This window comes from Lemur catta, chromosome 2 (assembly GCF_020740605.2).
Source record: "Lemur catta isolate mLemCat1 chromosome 2, mLemCat1.pri, whole genome shotgun sequence".
Lineage (NCBI taxonomy): Eukaryota > Metazoa > Chordata > Mammalia > Primates > Lemuridae > Lemur > Lemur catta.
The window spans coordinates 7,789,501-7,812,906 of record NC_059129.1 but is presented as its reverse complement, the minus strand read 5'-3'; the positions used below and the strand labels follow the sequence as shown (position 1 = coordinate 7,812,906).

The 23,406-nt window shown below is 50.3% G+C and overlaps 1 protein-coding gene across 4 annotated transcripts in view; it reads right to left on the bottom strand.

The window, feature by feature from the left end:
- The window catches only part of CLEC16A (C-type lectin domain containing 16A), a 200,255-nt gene that overhangs the window by 41,764 nt on the left and 135,085 nt on the right, over positions 1 to 23,406 (bottom strand). For all 4 annotated transcript variants that reach the window (XM_045542590.1, XM_045542593.1, XM_045542592.1 and 1 more), the window contains exons 19-21: positions 10,914 to 11,065; positions 8,122 to 8,326; positions 6,231 to 6,398 (exon numbers count right to left, since the gene is read on the bottom strand). In XM_045542590.1, the coding sequence (XP_045398546.1) occupies positions 6,231 to 6,398; positions 8,122 to 8,326; positions 10,914 to 11,065 (525 nt within the window). The remainder of the gene's footprint in view (positions 1 to 6,230; positions 6,399 to 8,121; positions 8,327 to 10,913; positions 11,066 to 23,406) is intronic.

Below are 23,406 nucleotides of genomic sequence, written 5' to 3'. Positions count from 1 at the left end.
TGTGAAAGCTCAGTGCTCCCTGATACCCAGGGGATTCAGATGTTTGCGCCAAGACAGCCGGCTCCCCAGACTCGATAGGAAGCGGGGACAGGAAGTGAGCAGGGCAGAGCTTGGCCCATACGGGATGAAGCCCAACTCCCCGGCGGCACCCAGACCACCACCAACTGGCGCCAGGTACCAGAACTGAGCAAGGCAGAGATGTCCGGGCCACAGGAGTTTACAGTCTGCTGGGAAAATGAGACTAAACAACTCCTCCAGCGCCATCCTTCTGCCCCCGCCTACCCACTCAGGCCCTGGCAATTCTTGAGCACCTACTAAGTGTCAGCACCGTCGGGGACAAGACAAGCAAGGTCCGTCCCCCCTGCCCAAGTGCCTTCCATTCAAGTCCAGGACAGTGGCAGCAAACAACAAGTCAAGGAGGCAATTTCAGCGAAAGGCACGGGCTGTGAAGACATGGAGAACAATCTGGTAGTTCTCACAAGGTTAGATTGTCACATGATCCCGCTTCTCCTCCCAGGCATATGCCCCAAAGATTGAAAACAGGTGTCCAAACAAAGCCCGTACACGCATGCTCACAGCGGCACTATTCACAGCCGCCGGAAGGTGCGACAGCCCAGTGCCCACCAGGGGCTAAACAGAATGAGCTCTATGTAATGAACATGCCAGGCACAAAAAAGGATGAAGCACTAACACGTCACCACGTGGATGAACCCTGAAAACACTACGCGAGGTGAAGAAGCCAGGCACAGAGGGCCACGTGTTACAGGACCCCGCGCGGGTGAACCCACAGGGACAGAAAGCGGACTAGAGGCCGCAGGGGCCGGGGCAGCCGGGAACGGCGTGACTGCCGATGGCCGCGGGCTTTATTCCGGGGGAGGAGAGCGCGCTGGCACCAGTAGAGGACACTGTGAACGGACTACGTGTCATCGAGTTGTTCACTTTCACATGGTTCGTTTGATTTTATGTGAATTTCAACTCAATTAAAAAAAAACAAAAACCAGAGAGGAACTGGAGTGACACGGGCACTTGGGAAAGGCACCTTTTTGAGGTATCTGAGCAGAGCCCTGAATGCTGAGAAGGAGCCAGCCGTGCAGAGGGTTCTGGGCAGAGAGACGCATGAGGACAGAGGCCCTGAAGTGGGACATGTGTGGCTTCATGAGGCACAGCCAGAAAGGCAGCATGGTGGAAGGGCTGGGCTGTGGCCCACGGAGAGGGGCTGGTGACAGCAAAGACTGGAGGTCTGAAGCCAGGGAGGCCGCAGCAGAAGAAGCAGTCCCTGTCCCCGTCCCGGAGTTAACAGGCTAGTGGAGAGCAAGTGACAACACACAAGGTAGAGAGGGCATCACTCTGTGACATCACTAAGCCCCCATCAGTGGGGCCAGGGGATACCAACCTGCCGGCTGCTCTGCTCAAAGCCCCGAACTCCTCTGGGCTGTCTTCTGCCAGCCCTTCCTGCCCCATCACACCTGCCAGCTGCACACCTGTACACAGCCTCTGGGCCAGGAGGAGCCAGGAGTGAGGGACAAGGCTGCCCTGGGAGGCCAGGAGCCTGGCCCTTCCAATGGAGACTGCTGGCACCTGACACCCCAGGGTCACTTCTGCGGAACAGCTTCTGCTCTGGAGTCTGCTGGTACAGTCAGAGGTTATGAAAAGTGTGGCCTCGTGGGCTAGTTTTGGACACTGTGCGCTGCGGCAGATTCTGGAAAGCAGCTGTTGCCGTGGGCTGGTGGGCCGGGCGGGTGAGGGCAGGGACCACGGAAGCCAAGCACCTCAAAGCCACAGAGAGCTCAGGTGAGAGTCTAGACCCGGCTGAGCCTGCCACCCCCCACATACTGGCCACCACTGACCCCTCCCTCCTGGCCTGGAGCGCACACAAGCCTCTGCCCTTGTGGAGCTGAATATTCTGTGGGGGCAAGAGCCATAAACATAAAACTGGCCAATAAATAGAATTTGTGATTTTTTTTTCCTAAGCCAAATGGAAGAAGAAAAATACACCGAAGTGGCTAGTCACCTATTAGCTCTGATTTATACTCTACTTTAATATCTCCTCCAAGGAAATGAAAGGTATATTTTCATCAAATATAATCGTTTATAGCTTCTAAAGGGGAGACAAACTGCTCTGTGACAATTACCTGGGCCCGCAGATGAAATCGGAAGATGTGTCTTAATAAAACAAACTTGTCTAGCAGCCACCCGCAGGCACGCGGCCAGAGCTGTTTTCTTCCTTGTGAATTATTCCCCAGGCAGAGGCAAGGCTCCCACACGGTGTGGCCGCCGGCCAGAGACACCACTGCAGAAGGCGGGAAGGGGTCACGCCGCAGGGCCCGCGGGCTTGATGGCAGCTGTGGACGCCACAGCACGGGAGGCCCGGCCAGGCCCTGCCTCCGCTGGCAGCCTCCCACCACTGCCCGGCTCCCCTCCCAGCCCCAGGCTCCGGCTCCTGCAAACCTCTGAGCCGACGTGCAAACAGCTGAAATCTCTCGTCTCGGTGCATCTCACTGTGGTGACAGAAACTAAGCAGAGGGATGCTGCTTGAGATCTTCTAGGGTCTCAGTTTCTTTGTGTTCCCTTGTCAAAGTGCCACGGACTAAACCACCAAGCGTCCAGGGCTCCAGATGGACCTTCCTTGTCTTTCTGGTGTTCAGAGGAGGGAGAAGGGCTTTGATGGGACCAGCTCCAAGGCTGTGCAGAGAACCAGTGTTGACTCATGCTTCACCCAACAAACACTGAGTGAAGGCACGGTGCTAGGCACTGCGATACCGAGGTAAACAGGACACCCATGCAGGTAACCTTCTCCATGGGGCAGAAAGACTACAGCCAGGCACGCAAATATATCGGCTAGGTCAGGAATTTCCGTGCCACAGGACAAATAAACAGGCTAAGGTGACGGGGGGCAGCGCGGGGGGTACCTAGCCAGGGCAGTGATCAGAAAAGGCCTTTGAGGAGGCAGCACACAGACGAGGCCTGAGCAATGGGGGAGGCAGCCGCACCAGGTCTAGGGAACAGCGGCCAACGCCAAGCCCTGAGGCAGGGAAGGGCTCTGTGGTCTAGAGCAGTGGCTCTCAAAGCATGGTCTGGGAATCCTTGTTTTCATAAAAACAATAAGACATTTTTCCTTTATTCATTTTCCCAGGGGTGCACAGAGGAGTTTTCCAGCTGCCACATAACGTGTGCTGTCACAACAGACTGAAAGTGGCCGCAAAGAAGAGAATCCAGATGTCTTCTATTAAGCCAGACATTAAAGAGATTTGCAAAAATGTGAACCATTAATTTTTTTGTTTTGTTTTGGAAAACAGTTATTCACAGAAAACCATATTGGTTATGCTTATATGCAATGGATGTATTCAATAAATCAATAAATGTTAAAAGCATTTCTTAGTTTTAATTTCTAATGTCATAAAAGTCTATAGATATAATCCATATAAACTAAAGCTCTTTAGGTTCATCAATACTTTTAAAATACTTTTTAAGAGCATAAAGGGGTCCTGAGGCTGTAACTTTGAGAAGTGCTGGCTTCTTAGAGGGGCAGCCAGGGCTGGCGTGGCCGGGGTGGGGGTTGGAGTCTGGAGGGACATGGGGGACTTCATCTGAGGGGCCAGGTTACACAGCCACCACCCAAGATCAGAAGGAGAGATGTGGATTTTGTTCCAAGTGCAACGGGAAGCTACCAGGATGTAGGCAGGGGTATGACACACTCTGATTTACATTCTAGAAAGATCCCACAGGCAAAATGGAAGGGAGGGCATGTGAATGGAAGCTGGGGAGCCCGAGGAGGCTGCTGCTCTCAGGTGATCTTGGGCGAGGGCTGCGAGGGGAGCAGAGGTGAGGTGTTTTTGGAGGTGGAGCAGGGTGGTGGGTATGGGAGGGGGAGAAGAATTAAGGAGGACTGCAGATGCTGAGTGGCTGCCTCTGTGGGGGGCCCTGACTCCTGAAAAGGGGAAGGGGGCAGGCACTGCCCCTCCTCCCCCAATGGGACCCCCCCCACCCCCCATAGAGGCTCTGGGATTTCGACTTGCTCTTCAGGCCACAGCTGTGGCACCAAGCCAAGGCAGAAGGGCAGTGAGGCCTCTCTCCCCGTGAGGGACATACATGAGAATGTCCCCACCCCACTGCCCACACCTGAGTGGCACTTCCAGGGGTAGTCAGGGGAGAGACACAGCCAAGGGTTGGATGCCGCCTTCAGCAGCTACCTTTGACTTGCTGTCATCCCAATTGTCACAGCCTCATATTCCCTGACCCTGGGACCCACAATAGGACACTGGGCATCCCAGCTGTGCCAACACCCCTGGCAGGCAGGCCTAGGCCACCGGAGCTGGGGCCACACCCCCAGCACTCAGTGATCTCACACCCCCCAGAAGCCCCGGCGGGTGCAAGAGGTAAGTAGTAAGTCACCGTGAAGCACTGTGCAAACAGAGAAATGACTGTGCAGATGCTGAAGACCATGACACTTGCTCTAATTATTTATTTACACTCCGCCTTCTTCCAAAAAGGACTAGAGCCCAAATAAGGTCTAGACTTTTCTCCTTAACCAGTAAGTTCCCGAACTGAAAGAAGCCCTGATGACCCTAAAGAAATAATTTCTTACCAGGCCGATCTGCAGTTCGTCAACCTGGACTCACAGTCATAGTTTATATTTACTTAGCAGCCATTGCTATAGAACAGGACATAACCTGCAGAATTTTTTTAAACAAAGACTCCTTCAGAGCCTAGAACAGGCAGAATCATCTCATATGTCATAGCTGAAAAGAGAGGCGGTACGACAATCGACCTCACAGCCCAAGAGTGGTTTTAAGAATGAAAACAGTCACAAGCTACGGGTTGCAGGGTGAACTGGTGCACTCCTTCTAGAGTTCATGTTAGGACTATATGTTAATATACGAAGATTAAAAACCTTCCCCTTTGACTTGGCAGATACACTGCTGGGAATTTATCCTACAGACATGCAAGATTTGCACAATTACACAAAAACACCCCAAGGATGTTCACTGTGACACTGTAAAATACTGGAAATGACCCAAGTATCCATCAACACACAACAGTTATAAAATTGTTTTTGTTCATCCATATGATAAAATACCATACAACAGTTAATGAGAATCAAGTCGATTTAAAAGTGTTAACATGTAACACTATTAAGTGAAAAGAGGAAGGGGTACAGAATCACATACATGTTATAACCCCACGTGTAAAAGCAAACATGCATAAACATGTATATGACACACAAATTAACATTTCTAGATGGATATACAAGAAATTGCTAACATGAAATGTTATTTCTAGAGCAAAGTAGACTTATTTTTCATTTTATCACGTTCTGTATGGATTTTAAAAAATCGTATGCCTACAGCATATACATTTAAAAAATGAATTAATCAAATCAAAGAATGAAAATAGAATAAATCATTGAGGGGGGACAGGGGAGCCAGGACCCAGATTTTAGGCGGGTTCTTACAGCTGTATTTTGTTCTTAAATCGATAACTGCTTTTGGATACGTTTCGTAACACTTAAGTTTGAAATCCTCAGTATGGAAGGATTAGGTTGCAGGGGAGAGTGTGGCTGGTTTTCTCAAGTTTTGTAGTCAGGAGAAAGTCTCTCTTTCGAGGGATCGGGGTACATACGGATTCACTTAAAGCAGACGCGTCAGAACAGGAAGGGGAGGGCTGGTCTTCTGGAGAAGCAGCTCTTGCTGCTCTGCCAAATCGACCTCAACTTTCCATTTGAGTTGCTCCTTTCGGGGAGGGGTGGAGGAGGGTTAGGGACGAGCCCTGGTGGAAGTGGGCAGACATGCTACAAGGTGGCAGAAACGGGCAGCTGCCCTGTGGGTGGCAGGGTCTTCTCCCGAAGTCCCACTTCTTCAGGGGACTATGACAGGAATCAAACACACTATCTCTTTCTAGTCATCTTACATGGAAGAGGAAATTACTCTCCCACAGCTCATTACTAATAATTTAAGTATTTCCAAGAAACTTCTTAGTCAGTTCTGAGAAGTTCTTCCACATACCCAACAAATCTCTGGAAAATCAAACCATGGCGGTAAAACACCAGTGGGAAAGCCAAGATTTATTTTGGGGGCTTGTGTTTATCTTGTGCTGCGCTCTGACAAATTCTAAAAGCTGGTGCTCCCAGTTCACTGGATTTCTGAGAGAAGGGCAGCGCACACAGGCTCAACAGAGAGAAAGCCCTCGAACCCCCACCGTGGGCCGCGGCGCAGGACAGGGGGCTGGCTTACCTGGCACCTTGTCCACAGACGCGAACACAGAGCGCTGCACCGTGGGGTCACTGCTGCCCCGGCGGCCCTGGTCGTAGAAGCGGAAAGGCAGGTGCTGCGTGGAAGAGGAGGAGCCGAGTCCGAAGCCCAGGACTTCGGTCGTTGGCTGGATCGGGAGGTCCAGGAGGGCTGTAGTCAAACGATACCACAGATCACTCTTAGCACGTGGCATGGGGGCAGGTGGTGAGACTTTGAGGGGGACTGTAGGGGCTGTGGCCCTGCCAGGCACATCACTGGGGAGAAGCCAAGCAGGCGGCTTGAGCTGGGGAGACCAGTGGGACACTAAAGAGCCCACTGAGGCTCAAAGCACAACCAGGCATCTAGGGAGGGGTTCAGGCCAAGCTTGAGACCAAGGAGCAAGGGGTCCAGGCTGGCTCCTCGAATGGAACGGACGCTGGGCCAATCTCTACCGTGGATTCTCAGCTTTCATGTATCAAGGTCCCTGGCCACGGCTTAGCCTCTGGTGCCCTTTCAGACCCCAAAGCAAGTGGGACCAATTCTGCCTGGAAAGTTTATGTGTGTGTGTGTGTGTGTGTGTGTGCACGCGCCTAGGTGTGTGGGAGGAGCATGTGAGCAAGAATCCACATGCGCACACAAGTGTGTGTTTATGAGTGGGTGTTTATCTGTCTCAGCTGCTATCCTTTCTTCCATAAACAAGTCTCACGATATAGCAATTCAGAGGGGCTTTTTAAAATCAATTTAAGAAATACCCAAGGCGTTAGTTCTAACAGCCACTTTACAGCATAATTCTCAATTTCCAAATGAAATATTTGGCCTTCATGCCAGCTGTGAGAAATTGCTTTACATGGTGGGGGGGCGGGGAGAAAACCCCTGTGCGAATAAATCTTAAAAGAAAGGGCTGAATGATTTAAGTCACTTTGCACATTACAAAAAGCTTCTATAATGATTTCGTAGGCCAAGTTTCAGCGACATGAGAAATGAGGCGGGGAGGGCGCCACGGGATGCAGCCCGTGCAAGTCACCGAGGCACACGCAGCCGCGAACAGCTACATCCCCGGTGTCCAGCAAAACAGCCCTCCAAGGGTTTATTTTTAAGTTATCCCTTGGGAAGGCTCCCCGTCCCCCAGTGAGCTAGAAACCACAGCAGCATGACCATGGGGACCTGAAATAAGCAGTGCTGAGTATCTTGAGAAAGACTTTATATTTTTAGGAGCTGACAGAATGCCCTTTCCCCCAAGGAGAATATGTTGCCTTTCTCCCCGGTAAACAGAACACCCTCATCTCAGTGCCCTTACTTCTAAGGGAGCCAGGGCAGTGCTGGGCTTCCTCAAGCCACCACCATCCCTGTGAAACGTAAAACAACTTCCTTCTGAATTCGGTGCTGGGTCCCGGCCCCTCACTAAGCAGGGCTGCCTCTCATGAGAGCTTTCGAGTAGGAAGTTCTGCATTTGGGTTCTGCCAACTTGCTGCCCGTGTGACGCTGGGCAAGCCACCGAGCCTGTTTCCTCCTCTGTAAAATGTGCAGAGCTGGCCCTACAGATCGCAAGGACTGTTTTAAGGATCAAAGGCAGGAGACAAATGTTGGAGCACTTCCTAAACATAAGCTCGAGAATTTCAGTGTCGAGGAGTGAGAGCAGTTGTCCCACACTGACGCTGGCCTGCTCGTGGCCTCTTGCCTGCTAGGGAGGGTTCCCTTTCTTTTCCAGGCAGCCCTAGGAATTCTCCGAAACCAAAACTTAGGAAGTGGGGAACTCCGAGCAGATTCTCCTCTCTCATCAATTAAGCAATCCAGTCCTGAACCGTGTGTGTCATCTCCTAGAGAGGCTACGAGGGTTTTCGAGGTCAGAGTGAGAACCATGCCGAAAGCCCTGCCCGAGGGCCCAGCCACTCACCCGCTATCCTCTGCATCTTCATGCGCCTCGCCTGGATGCGGCCCTTGGCCAGGCGCTGCTTGGCGATGATGCAGCGGATGTGGTCTGAGAAGATGAAGGTGGCCTGGAGGATGGGGAAGGGCTTGGAGTGGGGGCTGGACGCAGGCTTGTGGATGGTGATGTTCAGGGCGCGGCTGTCATCATCCACGCCGGTCACTTGCATGTCCTGCACGGTGAGGGGCAAAGGAAAGGGTGTTTGTTGGACTTGGGAGGAGGGCAGCTGCTCAGAGGCTGTGGGGTCATGTCTCATCTAGACAGAGGCCTCCAAATTCAACTCTGCTTTGGCTCTTAAAGAGACCATCAGCCTCCCACATCCAACAGCGTCAGTGGGCACCAAGCAGACCAGGCCCAGTGGGAGAGCCAGGCGAGGGGACACAGAGGGCCCCAAAGGAGCCGATGCTGGCTGTGGTGGCTGGCCCCCATTTCCATGGGGACTTGAATCATCTAATGAATACACAAGTACCCCAGTCTCCTCAAGGGGCCACAGGTAATTCAACAGGTAAGCTCCAACAATTCTCACTTCTGAGAAACAGAGACAATAAGCTAAAATTTCTATCACTATCTGGGATGATCTTAGATATAGTCACTTATCTACTAATCAATTTCTTTCTTATTTCTCTTAAGAAGGAGGCATCATTGGCAACCATTTGTATGTCTTCGGTTCCTAAAGGAAAAAGGCTCACCCTGAGAAAGGGGCAGGGAGGGCCACTTAGCAGAGATTTGAAGAAAGCTACATTTAAAGGTGGAGAAGAAAGGCCGGGTGCGGTGGCTCATGCCTGTAATCCTAGCACTCTGGGAGGCTGAGGCAGGAGGATTGTTCGAGGTCAGGAGTTTGAGACCAGCCTAAGCAAGAGTGAGACCCCGTCTCTACAAAAAATAGGAAAAATTAGCCAGGTATGGTGGCACCAGCCTACAGTCCCAGCTTCTCAGGAGGCTGAGGTAGGAGGATCGCCTGAGCCCAGGAGTTTGAGGTTGCAGTCAGCTATGATCACACCATTGCATCCTAATCTGGGCCACAGAACGAGACTCTGCCTCAAAAAAAAAAAAAAAAGAAAAAAAAAGGTGGAGAAGAAACGAACATGTTGCAAGTATAATAAGGACAATTCAAATCTAAGACCTCAGAATGGACTCTTCATAGAAAATCCCATGAAGGTTTGGGGTGATTCGAGACAAAACCATGAGACAGGAGGTAGACACAAAAGTCAGCAATGCTAGAGGAGGTGGAGAAAAACGTTGAAAAACACTTGCAAAGTAAGATAGTTGCTGTTCTTAGGCATTGCACTCAGCACGAGCTCTTTGGAAATAATACCCACATCAAAATGTGGCAGTAAGGATTAGGTGAGGTATTATGCATTTAAAGCAAGGAGCGTGGTATAGTAACGACCTGACAAATAGTAGCCATTGGAAGTCGGCCAAAAAAAAGGTTTATGTGGCTTTTATTGTATGATGGAGGACGTGTATTAATCCTTCAGGGGAGAAAAACACTCTCCTGACACTAAATTCTAAAGGAAATTGATCATAAGCCTAGATAAAGCCTAGATAAATAAGAAGGATAAGTCACCTAATGGGCAATGTCTTCCATGGAAGTCTTTTTTTTTAAATGAAAGATTCTTCTCTAGTTGTTTCTCACATCACAGTCTGCAAAAGACATTTTTGGAACAGAAAGACCCTGAGAAAGAGGAGGTTGGGGAAGAGACAGCAACAGTGTCTTCAAACACATGGCTGGTTCTCGTGACGAGCAGGACGCAGCCAGCAGCTCCTGCTTCGTGGAGGAGGTGGCTGCGGCGCAGCCTGGCCAAGGCCCTTCCAGAAGCCAGGACTGCCCAGCTAGGAAACGGACTGCCTTGAAGTAGGGTGACGCTAAGGCCAAAAGCGTCCGCTGGACACCCAGGGACTGATGGTGTAGCAGAGGGGTGTGCTGCGAGGCTGCTTTCAACCCTCAGGTTCTTCGCTTCCTTTGCTCAACGAGCTGGCATGAGTTGCCCATCACACTGAGAAGCATCAGAAAAACCCCAAGCCCCCACTTGGTGCCTGGCAACTTAGAGCCTAGCTTTGCTGGACAGAGGGTGAGGAGAAGGGAATTCGTATAAATTGCCAGTGGCAAAAGTCATTTCAGAGAGGAATTTGGCAATATCTATTAATACTTAAAATTGGCACACCCCAGCTTCTTGGTATCTGTCGAGGGAAATCTTGCCCAAGTACGTAAGGAAGTAAGAATGATTCTGGTCACGGCAGCACTGTTTGGAAGGGTAAAAAACTGGCAACAGCCAACAGGGTGCTACTGGCTAAACATGCCTTGGTATAGTCTCACAGCAGTTAAAAAGAACACCAGTAGGTCTGCATATCCTAGCACAGTTCTCTAAGACATGCTATCGAGTGAAAAAAGCAAAGGGTAGAATATGTTCACTGTGACACCATAAAAAAATACACAGTCAAGTATTGTACATGATTTTAAAACATAGTACCTGTCATCATATTTAAATACGCATTTGGCAGAGAAGCAGATCCGGAAGGATCAGACTGATAACAGGCGTTATCTCCTGTTGGGGAGGGGAGGTGTAAGGATTGAGGGTTTTGGTCAAAGAGGACTCAGCCCTTATCTGTGCATCTGTGCGATATTTCAGCACTTTTTCTGGTAATAATTTGTTCACATATTCCTTGAATCACTACTAATTAACTGTAAAGATGGTAATTTTGTGTGTGTGTTTGTACAGCCAACCGAGAGGAGATTCCAGAGTTCCTGGCCACCTTACCTGCAGAAGGCCTGCAAACTTGACTACTCCCCAGCCAAGCCTGGACACATCGGGCTCCACCAAACTCATCTGGTAAATGTCGACAGCCAGGAATCGCTGGACCATGCCGCCATCCTTGGTGATCACCGTGCACGCGATCAAGTCGCTGTTATCTGGGAGAAGGGAGGTGCAAATCAGGATGAGGCCTGGCCTGGCTGCCCGGCCTGGTGGAGATACTCGACTAGCTCTCATTCTGCCAGGCAGCAGAGCCCAGGCCCAGAGTCACACAGACTCAGGTCTGAGTCACTCCTCTGCCAGTTATGCTGGGCAAGCTTCTTTGCCTCTCAGGCACTCAGACTTCTCATCTGCGCAATGAGGATAATGCCCTCTCTTTCCAAGTGCTGTGCGTTAGGACTGATACAAAGTACATAAAGCATCAGTCCAACGTGCGTGGTGTATCAGGTGGTCAAACCGTAGCTTAAAAATAACGCAAGAATCCCATTAATGTTTTGTGCTTTCTTAGAGACCAATGGCAGCTTACAGTTGTGATGGTTAAAGTGGGTTCACCTAAATTAAGTGAAGACAGGAAAGCAAGAGTCCCCAGCTCTGTTATAGAATCACCAAGCCTTGAACTTGGGGTCTGGCAATTTAGAGCCAAGCCCTGCATTAGATGGCGAATGATCCTGGGCAAGGCACTTGGCCCCTCAGAACCAGTCTTCTCATTTGTAAAATGGGAATAATGTCCCTTATCTTGAGATAAGGAAAAGTGTTTAGCCTGGGGTCCTGTGCATAGGGGTCGCCAGCATATACTAGGGCCCTCCTCTTACTTGAAAGTAATCCCCAAATTCAATGTCTGCTTTAGTGCCTGTCCTTGAGAATCTGAAATCACCTGAGTGACAGAGGACCCTTGAGTTCCCACCAGTGGATTCCTCTGCCACCTTTGTTTTAAACAAGACAGCCGAACCAGGAAACAACCTAAACATCCCCAGAGAGGAGAACTATTCGAATAGGATTTTTTTCCCACCAGACGGAAAATTGTAAACCCGTTTAAAAGTTATGTGTAACCAAACCGTGAACAGTGGTCACCTGTGGGGAGGGAAGTGAGACTTGGGAGGTGGGAGTGTGTTGGGGGAAGTATCGATGGGAGAACTTTCATTTTTGTTCTGTGTGCCACTCTGTCGCATGAAATTATTTTAAAACGAGAAAGTATTCAGGATATATTTTTGAAATACATATAATAAACCCAAGTTTAAAATGTTTGCAAATAATTGCAACGACAGTTGAAAACATTATAATTTTAAATGAAAGAGGATAAAAATGTTATTACTATGAGTTTGATATGTTAAAAAAAAAAGGGTATCCCCACAAAGAAATACAAGTGCCGAGAAAGGTGCCAAAACATTAACAGAAGTCTCTGATTAGAGGAAGAATGGTAGGTGGGGTCTTTTGGTTTTCCTTAACAGCTTTATTGAGGTATAATTTATATACCATAAAATTCACTTATTTTAAGTGTACAGTTTGAGTTTTAGTAAATTTATAGTAGTGCATTACTACAGTCCAGTTGTGGAATATTTCCATCACCCCAATGCGTTCTGTTGGGAGCACTTTAAGCAAATATTTGGCTTAACTTTATTGGGGGAAGGGGGAGATAACACAAATGATATTAATCCTGGCCCCAAACACACATGATAAAAAACCTGGGCTCAGGTATTCTCAACGGATCTCCCCGCCCCTACCATTTTTACTTTTCATTTGGATCTAAAGATGACAGGTACATTTCTTCTCTCTCTCTCCCCTCCACACACACCTTGGTTCAATCCTCCCCATAGTGTAACCTGCCTAGGATCCTGGCTTCGTGTGGACGTGGCCCGGTCTGTCCTCTCGGCTCTTACAGGCCTCGTGTGTCTCTCTATTCTGTCAAGCAGATGACCATCGAGGACAGCCAGATACCCCCAAGGGCTAACGCCAGCAGGCTTAGGTGCCTGCATTTGTACTTTCTTATCATCTATGGCAAGAGTCCTCTTCCCTTTCCCAACAGTCCAGCCAGGTGTTTGCAAATATTTTTTTAAAAATATATTTTATCCTGAATTTTTAGTTCCACACTGGGTGACCTTCTCCAGATGTCTAGGCTTCTGTATTATCAAAAATGTAAGTCATCATATTCATTCTTATCAACATTTTCTTGGTGGCAGGTGGGGTTTATTTTCTTTACTCCACACTTTAAACATTTCCTCAATGGGAATTTTTTTAAAAATACTTTTTAAAAATAGAACAAAGACAATAAACATGTTCTTTCCTTTTTCCTTTCTCTTCTGTCCTCCTTCCTAGCCTCTCTTCTTTCCCTCTCTGAACCGGCCAGCCTCACTTTCTTCTGTTCTCACGCGCACAGCAGCTGCGCATCTGGGGGCTTGCCTGGGAAGCGGGGTCTGCCTGGCTGCCTGGGGGGCTTCGAGGGGGAGAAAAGACATGCCCCCTCCACCACAAAGAGCGAAAAAGGAAGGACAAACTCCAAAGCGGAACAGCTTTCAGAAATGTAATTGAGACATCAAAGCCCTGTGAAAACGCAGTGAGAGATTTCACAAGAAAACTAAAACCAGCTTTAAACTAAAAACCAGCGAGACAGGAAGGCTCCCGCGGAGGGAGCCTCTTGCTTTTCAGAAGTTGTGGGGCAGTTCAGGAGAAAGGAAGCGGCTGCTACCGATTACAAGAGAATGCCGTCTTCAAGGGACGTCAGGGAAATGCTGGTTTGGGATGACTCGTTTGTGGGCCTCTTGGGTATCATTTGAGGGGACTCCTGTAGCGCCCCACCCCCAGCGGCTCCACATACTGGTCATGGAGCCGTGGGGGACAGCAACAGTTCACCTTTGAATTGCCACCGTGTCTTGGGGAAAGGAGGAACCCAGCTTTGCCTTCGTCTGCACTAGGGCCTTCGTCTGCAGCCTGCGTGCACCTGTGGGTTTTGCTGGGAGTCAGCACAGTCACACTGGCCTGTGAGAAGGACTCGGTGGCAGGGAGCCCTGTCGTGGTGTGTGGCAGCCTCAGGAGCCTCCCTGCCTGATACTCAGGAATGACAGTGGCTATGAGAGGCCAGGGCAGGTGACAGGTGACATGAGGCTTCCTGGTCATCCATACTCTGTCACTGTCCAGATGTCACCGCCCATCTGAATCCCCTGCACTTCAAAATGGCTGGGGCCTGGGGCACCATTAAAAAATTGATCAGAAGGCAATATAGGAGGATGTCCACATGGCGTCCACGTGGCATCCACGAGGCAACCAGTGAATAAACTAGTGAATGTGATGTAGTCCCTTAGGCCACACACAGACGAGGGAATGGGGACAGCCAGGAAACACACACAAAGGAGCTTATCCTCATGAGACATCAGCAAACAAATCAGAACAAGACACCAGCTTCTACTCATAAAACTGGCAAGAATAAAAATGTCTGATAACATCAGGTGCTGTGAGGACATGGAGAAACTGGCATTCTCAAAAGCTGCTAGTAGGAGAATAAATTAACAGCCATTTTGAAGGGCAAATTAGCATCATTTATTAAAACTGAAAGTTTCACATCCTATGACCTAGCAATTGGTATGTTCCCAAGAAAAGCACTCACATGCGTGGGCCAAGAGACACATGCAAGGATGGTGAGAGAAGCTTTCGGGTGAGGACCCAAGTGGTCCAGCAACGACGAATGCCTGAATAAGATGTGTTCACTCGTTCTGTGCAAAACTGCACGCCAATGACAAGGAATGAATCAGCTCTCTAGATATCTCAACAGAGTCTCAAGAACATACGGTTGAGTGGAAAAAGCAAGCTGCAAGGTGATTTTAGTCTATGTGCAATGCTCTGATTTTCCAAAGGGAAAATAGATAGGTCATTTGCATACTTAAAATTGAATAAAGAGAAAAGCAAATCTCTTTCCACACCCTTACACAGGACCTGGGGCCCAGCCAGGGTCGGGGAAGCACCAGAGCCGGCCGGGCTCTGCCTGGTCACAGAGACAGTGGACAGTCACCGAGCACTGGCTGATGGAGAGAACCTGAGAGCTCTCGGACAGCACCCTCAGGGCACAGCTGTGGATGGACGCTTCCGGCTGGCCAGACCTGTGAGCTCAAGAGCTCTGGCGCCCAGCTAACCTTGCGTGCACGTGTGCAATCTGAGTGCCCACTCAGGCCAGGCCGTGGGCGGGGCACTGGTAGTGACAATGAGGCTTGGCCTCCACCTCGAGGAGCTCAGGGTCCAGCTGGGAGGCCTGGTGCCCACTGGCAGGCTGGGCTTGGAACCATAAAGGGCCATGCAGACCAAGTCTCCACTCTGGGTAGGAACCAGACCCTGTGGGCAGAGCGGGTGGGAAGACAGAAGTCTGTACCACACCCCCGGACCCTACAGGTGTGGTGTGCCTCCCTGTGGAATCTCGCTCCAGGGAAAGGTGACATGGCCCTCCTGCTCCGAGGTACTGCCTTTTGTTTTGCTTTTTAAGCAGGGAGTAAACTTGCCATTTCATTTTATTTGACAATAATAAGCTTATCAGTCTCTTTCACTAGATAACACATTCATATGTTCCCATTTTAAAAGGTATAAAACTTTTTTACAATGGACAGTAAGTTTCCCCCATCCCCTCTGCAGAGGTGACCACTGCACGGATTTCTTGTTATCCGCCCACCACGCGTTTCCAAGTGCTCACGTAGCTATGGGCTATCTTTGCTTTCACAAATGGTGGCACGCCACGTTGTGCTTCTGCCCCTGCACCATATATCCTGGTGACAGACATATCGGCACAAAGACCCCCAGTGCACTTTTTCATAGCTGCATTCTCTTGCATGATAGGGGTCACTCTAATTGATTTAACAGCTCCCCAACTGGTGGACATTCAGCTTGTTTATAAGCTTTTGCTAAGACAGTTGAAGGAATATTCTTATTCATGTGCACATGTGAGAGCAAATCTCTAGCAGCAAAATAGAACTGAGGGTTATTTTTTCTCTTGAAAGCACTGTGTTTTACTAAAATAAATGTATTTACAAAGGAAACTTTGTATCATTACCATGAATGGAAAACTAGAATTACTTACAATCAATAAGGTAAACATGAAATTTGATTAAAAAGGTCATTTTACTAAGTTATAGCATAATGCCTGCTCTTTTGATAAAAACGGAAATCCAAGAATTAGAGAGGTTCTAAGACAAACCAGTCCCAATCCAAGACTTTCTCTCTGGTGTCACAGAATGGACCAGAGGGGCATTACTAGGGACTTTCTCATGGCCTCTACTTTCCAAAGATGGCCACAGCACCATTTCCCACCCTACACATTCTTCTTGCAGTACGACAACACTTGACTCGCCTCCCATCAAGTGTTGGGGTCCTTTCTCCTTGAACCTGAGTGGGCCTCTGAGATTGCCTAGATCGAAAGAGTACCAGCAGAAGTGATGCTATATAACTTCTGAGGCAAGGTCATAAAAGTATTCTTAGAACTTATCCACCATGCTGTGAAGAAGCCCAAGTAGCCATGGAGACACCTGTAAAGAGAAACCAAGGCCTGGGGCCCACGGCCAACCCCAGTCCCTCCACCCCGGCTGATGCCACATGGGGCAGAGACCAGCTGTGCCCATTGAGTCCTGTGCAGATTACACATTTGCAAGCAAAATGAATGCCTATGGTTGTTTTAAGCCACTAAGTTAATTTAAGGGGGTTTGTTACTCAGCAACAGATAATTGCAATGGTGATTTAATTTAGTGCTGTATCCAGGCACACTTGGGATTTGAAAATTCTTTCAGCATCACCGAGAGGCTGCATACCACATCTCGGAAGACTGGCCTAGAGAAAGAGCTTGGGCTTGGCTATTTTGGATGCTCAGAAGGTCCTGCAATTATTAAGCAGAACGAAGGGAAACAGGACAGCCATTTCCCAACAGAATTTTAAGATGTTGGGAAAGAGGAGGAGAGAAGGAAAAAAACATGAAAGAACCACCTTACCATGAAGTGCAAGTTGGCCTGGTAAAAGCAGCTTGGGCTTTGGAGCCAGGGAGACTGGGTTTAAATCCCAGCTCTGCCATTACTAACTGTGACCCTGGGCAGGTAAGCTCCTTTCTCTGAGTCGTGGGCTTCTCACTTGTAAAAATAAGACTTAACCCCTTACAGGGCTGTCCAGGGTCTCTGAGAGGGGGTTGGGGCCACAGATGCAGGCTGTGGGGCTGTTATAAGAAGTGGTCACAGTGAAACCGCTCTTTATAAAATCAGTAAAGGGCCACAGGGTGGGAACTGTGGTGGGGAAATAGATATATAGCCAGCCATTGTCCCCTGGCTTGCTTTCGTATAATCACTCACTACTCAGGAGTCACGTAGCCGATGGTCATAAAGATTCTCAGCATCCTTCATTGCTCCCATGGATAACACCACCGTGTGAAACCTAACTCTAGGTTCTGAGCTATCTCCCAGGCCCTGCATTCGGTGGAGCGGCTGACCCACCCGGACCGGTGGCCTATATTCAAGGAAAAGACTCCACTGGTCTTGCAACCCCCACCCAAGAACCGATTCGGCAAAGAAGACAATTTCTACACCCCTATGGCTCCGCCCCAAACCCAGCCAATCAGCAGACCCCACTGCCTAGCCCTTTGCCCAACAAACTATGTTTAAAAACCCTTTCTCCCAAATTCTTGGGGAGATGGATTTGAGAACTTCCTCCTGTCTCCTTGCATGGTGCCTATGATATTAAACTCTTTCTCTGCTGTGACACCTATTTCAGTGTATTGGCTTCCTCTTGAGCAGTGGGCAATGATGAGGCTGCACCAGTAGGGTCCTCCCAGCACAAGCCACCACTGCTCTAGTCGGAACCCTTCTGCTTGAGGTCAAGTCATGCTTTCTGAGTGCAGGCTCTTGACCAAGCGAGTCCCTTCAGAGGGAGAAAGTGAATCATGGTTTCTGACCATTTCTCGGAACTCCTGTGGGGTCATGGAGCAAGCAAGACACACAGGCCTGCTGGCCTCCCCAGAGAGGTCTCCCTGGACGCCCTTACCCCAGGCTGCCCCACCCCAACGGCCTGAATTCTCCCGCAAACCCTTCCTTGTTGAGGCCTGCCTCGCTGTCTAGGCTGTGAGCCCCAAGGAAGTAGGGCCCCCGGTCTCACTCACTGCTGTACCCCAAGGAAGTAGGGCCCCCGGTCTCACTCACTGCTGTACCCCAAGGAAGGCCTGGGCAATGGCTGGGGCAGAATTAGTATTTGTGGATGGGATGGAGGGAAGCTGATGGCTTTTGGGGCTCCCATTTTGAGGCCAAGGACATCTCAACCAAGTGATCTTGTTAGCTCCTGGCCGAAGCCTTCCTCCATAGCTCCCTGACAGGCTGGAGCTTGTTACTGTGCGATAAATGGGGCTGACTGACTTTTGCTGTATTTAAAGGATTCCTTTATAATAAAATATGGATGCCAATACCATAATTTAATTCTTGGCGTTGGTGGCTCCAACTACATTTAGAATCAAAGTAGTCTTTATCCTTACAGCAGGACCTCTAGGCCAGCTGAATTCCAACGCTTTGAAATCCAATATGCTGGGTTTTAGGCCACAGCTGGAGTTTAGATTAGCAATTTAGTAAACGCTGCTAAGTCTTTCAGGCACATGTTGCTAATCAGAGGTCAGGAGGAATGAGGAACAGGACACGGATTCCAGGCAAGCACACCCTGGGATTCCAGGACAGCAGGGCTGCAGCAGCCTACAGCTGACCAGAGACCAGAAAGGCCCCCGGCTCCATTTGCAAGGGGCCTGCAGTCCTGCCTCTCTGTGCGCTCATCCTAGCTGACTTGGTTTCTATGCCAGGGCTTAGCGAGGGGCAGTGCAGGGCGGGCAAAGACACAGAGGACCGTGGCATTTCCCAGGGGTTGGGGATGCAGTGCCACCCTGGGCTTTGGTTCTCCAAAGCCACATACTGACAGATTGTTGTGGCTGAGTTGCTGAAGCAAGGACACTTGCCCCAAGTAGTTTCATCAATGACAACTGCTACTGATCCCATAGCCAATCTTCTCAACTGCTTTTGTATGCCAGGCCCTGAGCTCCCACTTGACATGGTCCCAGGATCCTCTGAGGGACAGTGTGCCGACTCCAGAGGACACAAACTGCAGATCAGCCACGTCCCCAAAGACACACTCTGGTAAACAGACTGGCTGAGGTGTGGTGCTAGATGGACACGTGGCCTTCAGACTGTCCTGAACAAGCTGATTGAAACCTGGCGCTCCAGTCCCCCAGGAGGCCGGGGAGAAGACCTACCCTCGCCTCCCTCAGAGCAGTCGCAACCCCACCTGGGCCCGCTGTTGAGGGTGGGGATGCGGCTGGTTCTGGCAGGGGGCCAGTCAAAGGACATGAGCTCTCAACAGCCAGGCTCTGGAGGTTGGACCCCATGGAGGCTGAGGACCTGAGGCCAACTCTTTGCTCCTGGGCTGCCCTTGGCAAGGTCCTCCCTTCACTGGGAACCTGGTGGCCCCTTCCAGTGACAGACCTTGGTCCTTCTCTGGCTCGGGACATACTGTCTCTCTTCTACCTTGGGAGTTTCTCTTCCCAGCATGCAGGGAGACTGGTGCTGGGTCTCTGCCCCTTGGGCTGTTTTCAGACGCAGGGACAGAGCAGGACAGGCTGCAGCCTTGCCCTCAGGGAGCCTCCAGACCAGCGGGAGGACAGCAGCCCTTCTGAGCTGTTGGGTGCTTGGGGGATTAGCCTCTGTGGGACGGAGATGGCACTCTGTGGCACAGAATAATGCTGGCGACTTGAGGGACAATCAGCATGGCACACCTCCCTGCAGACAGAAGGCAGCCAGAGCAGAGGCTGTGGCCAGCCAGTGCTGCACTGCCGGGGGGTGCCGGATGAGTCCCGGCTCTCGGGGGACGGTGGGCAGAAGCCCGGCAGGCGGCACGAGGAGGGCTGTCAGCGGCCCAGCAGGAGAGGGCCATCGTCTCCCCAGAGTCCCTGCTCCATCCAAGCTCACTACGCGATGAAAATGGTAGCCATTCTGCGCCGTAAAGAATTTGCTCACATCATGTTCCTTCGGGAACTAACTCAAGTGCTTTGCAAAGGAGCCTGTGCAGATTCAAATGCAACCTGCAGAGCTGGAGTGACGAGGAACTGGTAGACTGTAGACCCACCAAAGGAGGGAGAACTGTCTCGCATGGACAAAACCCAGACCTTCCCCAGCCTTGATTAACCCCAAGGGGGATTCCGCACTCGGCCCGTGACACTCAGAAGCCAAAAGCAGAGAGAGTGCCGCGGCGGGTGTGAACCAGCACACTCAATTAGCTTGGCTGCTTCTCCTGACAGTCAAATCAATCCTTTGAAGAAAATTAAGTAACCATTTCTCCATCAACCCAGCAACAGCTTATGGGTTATTTGCTGCAAGTAGCAATCAATTACTGTGTCTTCTTTGTAGCTCCCTAAAGTATCCCTTCCCAGCACGGCAAGGGGCAGCTGCGAAGTGCGATATTTCCTGGATGGAGAGTGGGTCTTGGCACCTCTCTACCGCAAGGCCTGCGAGCCCTGTCCCTCTAAGAATAGAAGGCAATAAAACATCCTGGTGTCGAGGTTCCTCGGATTTGCAAAGGAGACCAGCAATTAGGTATGCAGATGCTGGGGAATTTACTGACATCCAAGGAAACTGTGACCCAGTGCTTGGTTCTAAGAGTGGACCGTGATTGCTGGGGCAGCCGTGACAGCTGCCACACTGGCGTCCTCCCCACCTACCTCTGCCCACAGCGCCGAGAGCAACCAGTGGAAGCACTGACGAGAAAACTCTGTGCTTCCTAGCACATTCCAACCGCTCTCTCCCCAGGCAGAGCACCGCAGCTGTGGGGAAGCCATGCAGGGGACAGCCAGGAGCTGTGCCTGGGGCCGACCACCTGGAGCTGAGTCCTAGCTCTGCCACTTTCTAGTTGTGCTGACCCTGGGCACAAGACTTCACTTCAGTTGCCTCATCTGTAGGCCAGGAGCAATAGAATGACTTCACAGCTCTACTTCAAGATACGCAAGCTGGAGTATTTAGGGAGAAGGGTACTGAGGCCTGCAATTTACTCTGAAAGGCATTAAAAAAAAAAAAAAAAGATAAGCCAGGCACCCTGTTGTGGGCCTGTAGTCCCAGCTACTCGGGAGGCTGAGGCTGGAGGATCGCTTGAGCCCAGGAATTTGAGGCTGCAGTGAGCTATGACTGCACACCTGCACTCCTGCCTGGGTGACACAGTGAGACCCTGTCTCTTAAAAAAAAAAAGATCCACTGGTGGATCGACAAGTCAACATGTGATAAGACAAGTATGTGAAAGTTAGTGGTCGGGTGTAGGTGGTGGGTAAAACGCTGTTCCTGAACAAGTCTCTCAACATGGTTGTGTGCTTGAAAGATTTCAGAAGCAAATGTTAGGGGAAAACTGACTTACTAGGGTTCTTGTGAAGTGACTTTCAGACAAGTTACAACAGGTCTGACACAAGGTGGCTGATCCACACACAGTGCCTGCACTGTAATTATTATTAGTTTTCTGACCTTCGTGTCACTTCTGTGTGACTGGTTACTACAAGATCTCCTCACTGGGACAATCCATTTGGTTCCCAAGTTTGAATAGCAGGGATTTGAATAGGAAGAGTTCAAATTAAAGGGGGTACCTGTAGGGCTCTTTCTAGAATCCCTTAACTCTGCAGAATCTTTGCATTTCCCGGATGGTCCCAGGGCCACCAAGGCCACTCTATCAACGCTCACTTGGCAGATACACATGGGTGGATCTGTCATTGGCTCATCCAGCAGCTATTTGAGCAGTTACTGGGTGATGAGTCGGCTGTTTTGGTGACTAGTACCTGGCCCAGAAGCAACAGCTACCTGGAGGGAGGGGTGCTAGGGCCAGTTTGAGACAGGAGCCCAAGGCTTGGGGAGACCAGGCACCTTGCCCCAGGTGCCCGCAGGGCAGGGGTGGTGCTCGCTTTGGGCTCAGCTCTCCACCTGCTTCCAAAGGTGGGGCTTTCCACAGCTACTGCCTTTCTTTCAGTTTGAAATGCACATGCCATGCCTGGTAAAATCAGGTGGCTGGTTTTCACAAAGTGGCCAGGAAAACCAGTCACATATCTTCATCTTTTTCCCTTAGAAAATTTCAAGAGACTGTTCTGGGGGGAAGAAAGGATGAGCATTTTGCCCTCGTGTTCCCACGTGTCCAGAACGTGCATGGGCAGCCCCTCTGCCTGCTCAGGTGTACACGAGGATGGGCAACTTGCAAAAGCTCTATTCCTTGTCCCTCTTCGTCACACTATACAGAGTTCATAGACAGACAGCACTGTGAAAACGTAATTACCAGAAATAGAATCCCAATGAACAGTAATTCCAAGTAGAGCATGGCACATCCCCTTATCAAGTGACACACTGCACGCCAGAGGCACAGATCTGATCTTATAATGCACTGGTGACCACACTTATCTCTACACTGCTCTCAGAAGGCCGCATTTGCATAGCACATTGCATAATTTCCTCTCTGAAAATGGCTCTGTTTAGCATGAGTAAATAAAGTTACCTAACTCGATGAGGCAGCCGAATGGAATACTTGAGATTTCCAAGAAAAGATTTGAATACCTAAGCCCTTCGCTGTGCAGCTTGAGATAGACTAACTCAGAATCGACTTTCCTGCGGCTCCTCCTTCCCGCTTCCCAGCAGCCGAGCAGCGGGGGAACCAGGACATCCAGGTCTTTAGGAGCCCCCCATGATGTCTCTGCTCTGGGTCCCTCCACAGGATGTGGTCAGGGACTCTCCACCCCGTGCTGCCAGGTGGCTACCATGTGCCAGGCACCAGGCTGCAGGGATGGAGGAGGCAGATGATGTGTGGGTGGCCTTTAGGAGACTTGGTTTCCTTATCTGAAAAATGGGGACACCGTTACTTTACAGGAATGAAAGCAAATGGACCAAGGTGCAGAGAGGGCTTGTGATTTCTCTCCATGTGCATGGAGTGGGCCCACCTCTCCTTCCTCCTTCTGGATAGAAGGTTCTTGAAGACAGGAGCCACATCTTTTCTTTCCTTTGGGTTTCCTCTTTATGATACCTCATCTGAAAAGTGCACAAGGGTGTTCCAGAGAGCAGATCCCGGCCCAGGGGATTCTCCTTCCTTGGTGGGTCGTGGTGGAGTCCCCCAGGCAGAGAACGCAGTCCGGAGAGCGTGTTGGAACCTCTGGGATTTTCACTGCTACCGTCGCTAGAGAAGGCACCCATACGTGGGTGCCACACATGTATCTGTGGGGGATCCTGGCACCCACAGAGGCTGGCCAGACTTCAGGGAGCTTTTTTGGTCAAACGGCTCTGATCCTGGCATTCTAGGCTCTTCTTGAGTCAGGAGACGTTCTCTCCTGCCAATGTCCAACCCATACCCTCTCCTCGAGATCGATCACTAGGGGGAGAAAACGGCTTCACAGATGGAGCCGTGTGCATCCACTTGCCCTCTCACTGTCTCAGACTTTTCACGTTTCTGGGCTGCTTCCCCCCCGACTGGACCCTGGGCTTGATAAATAGGACCACAGAGATGGCAA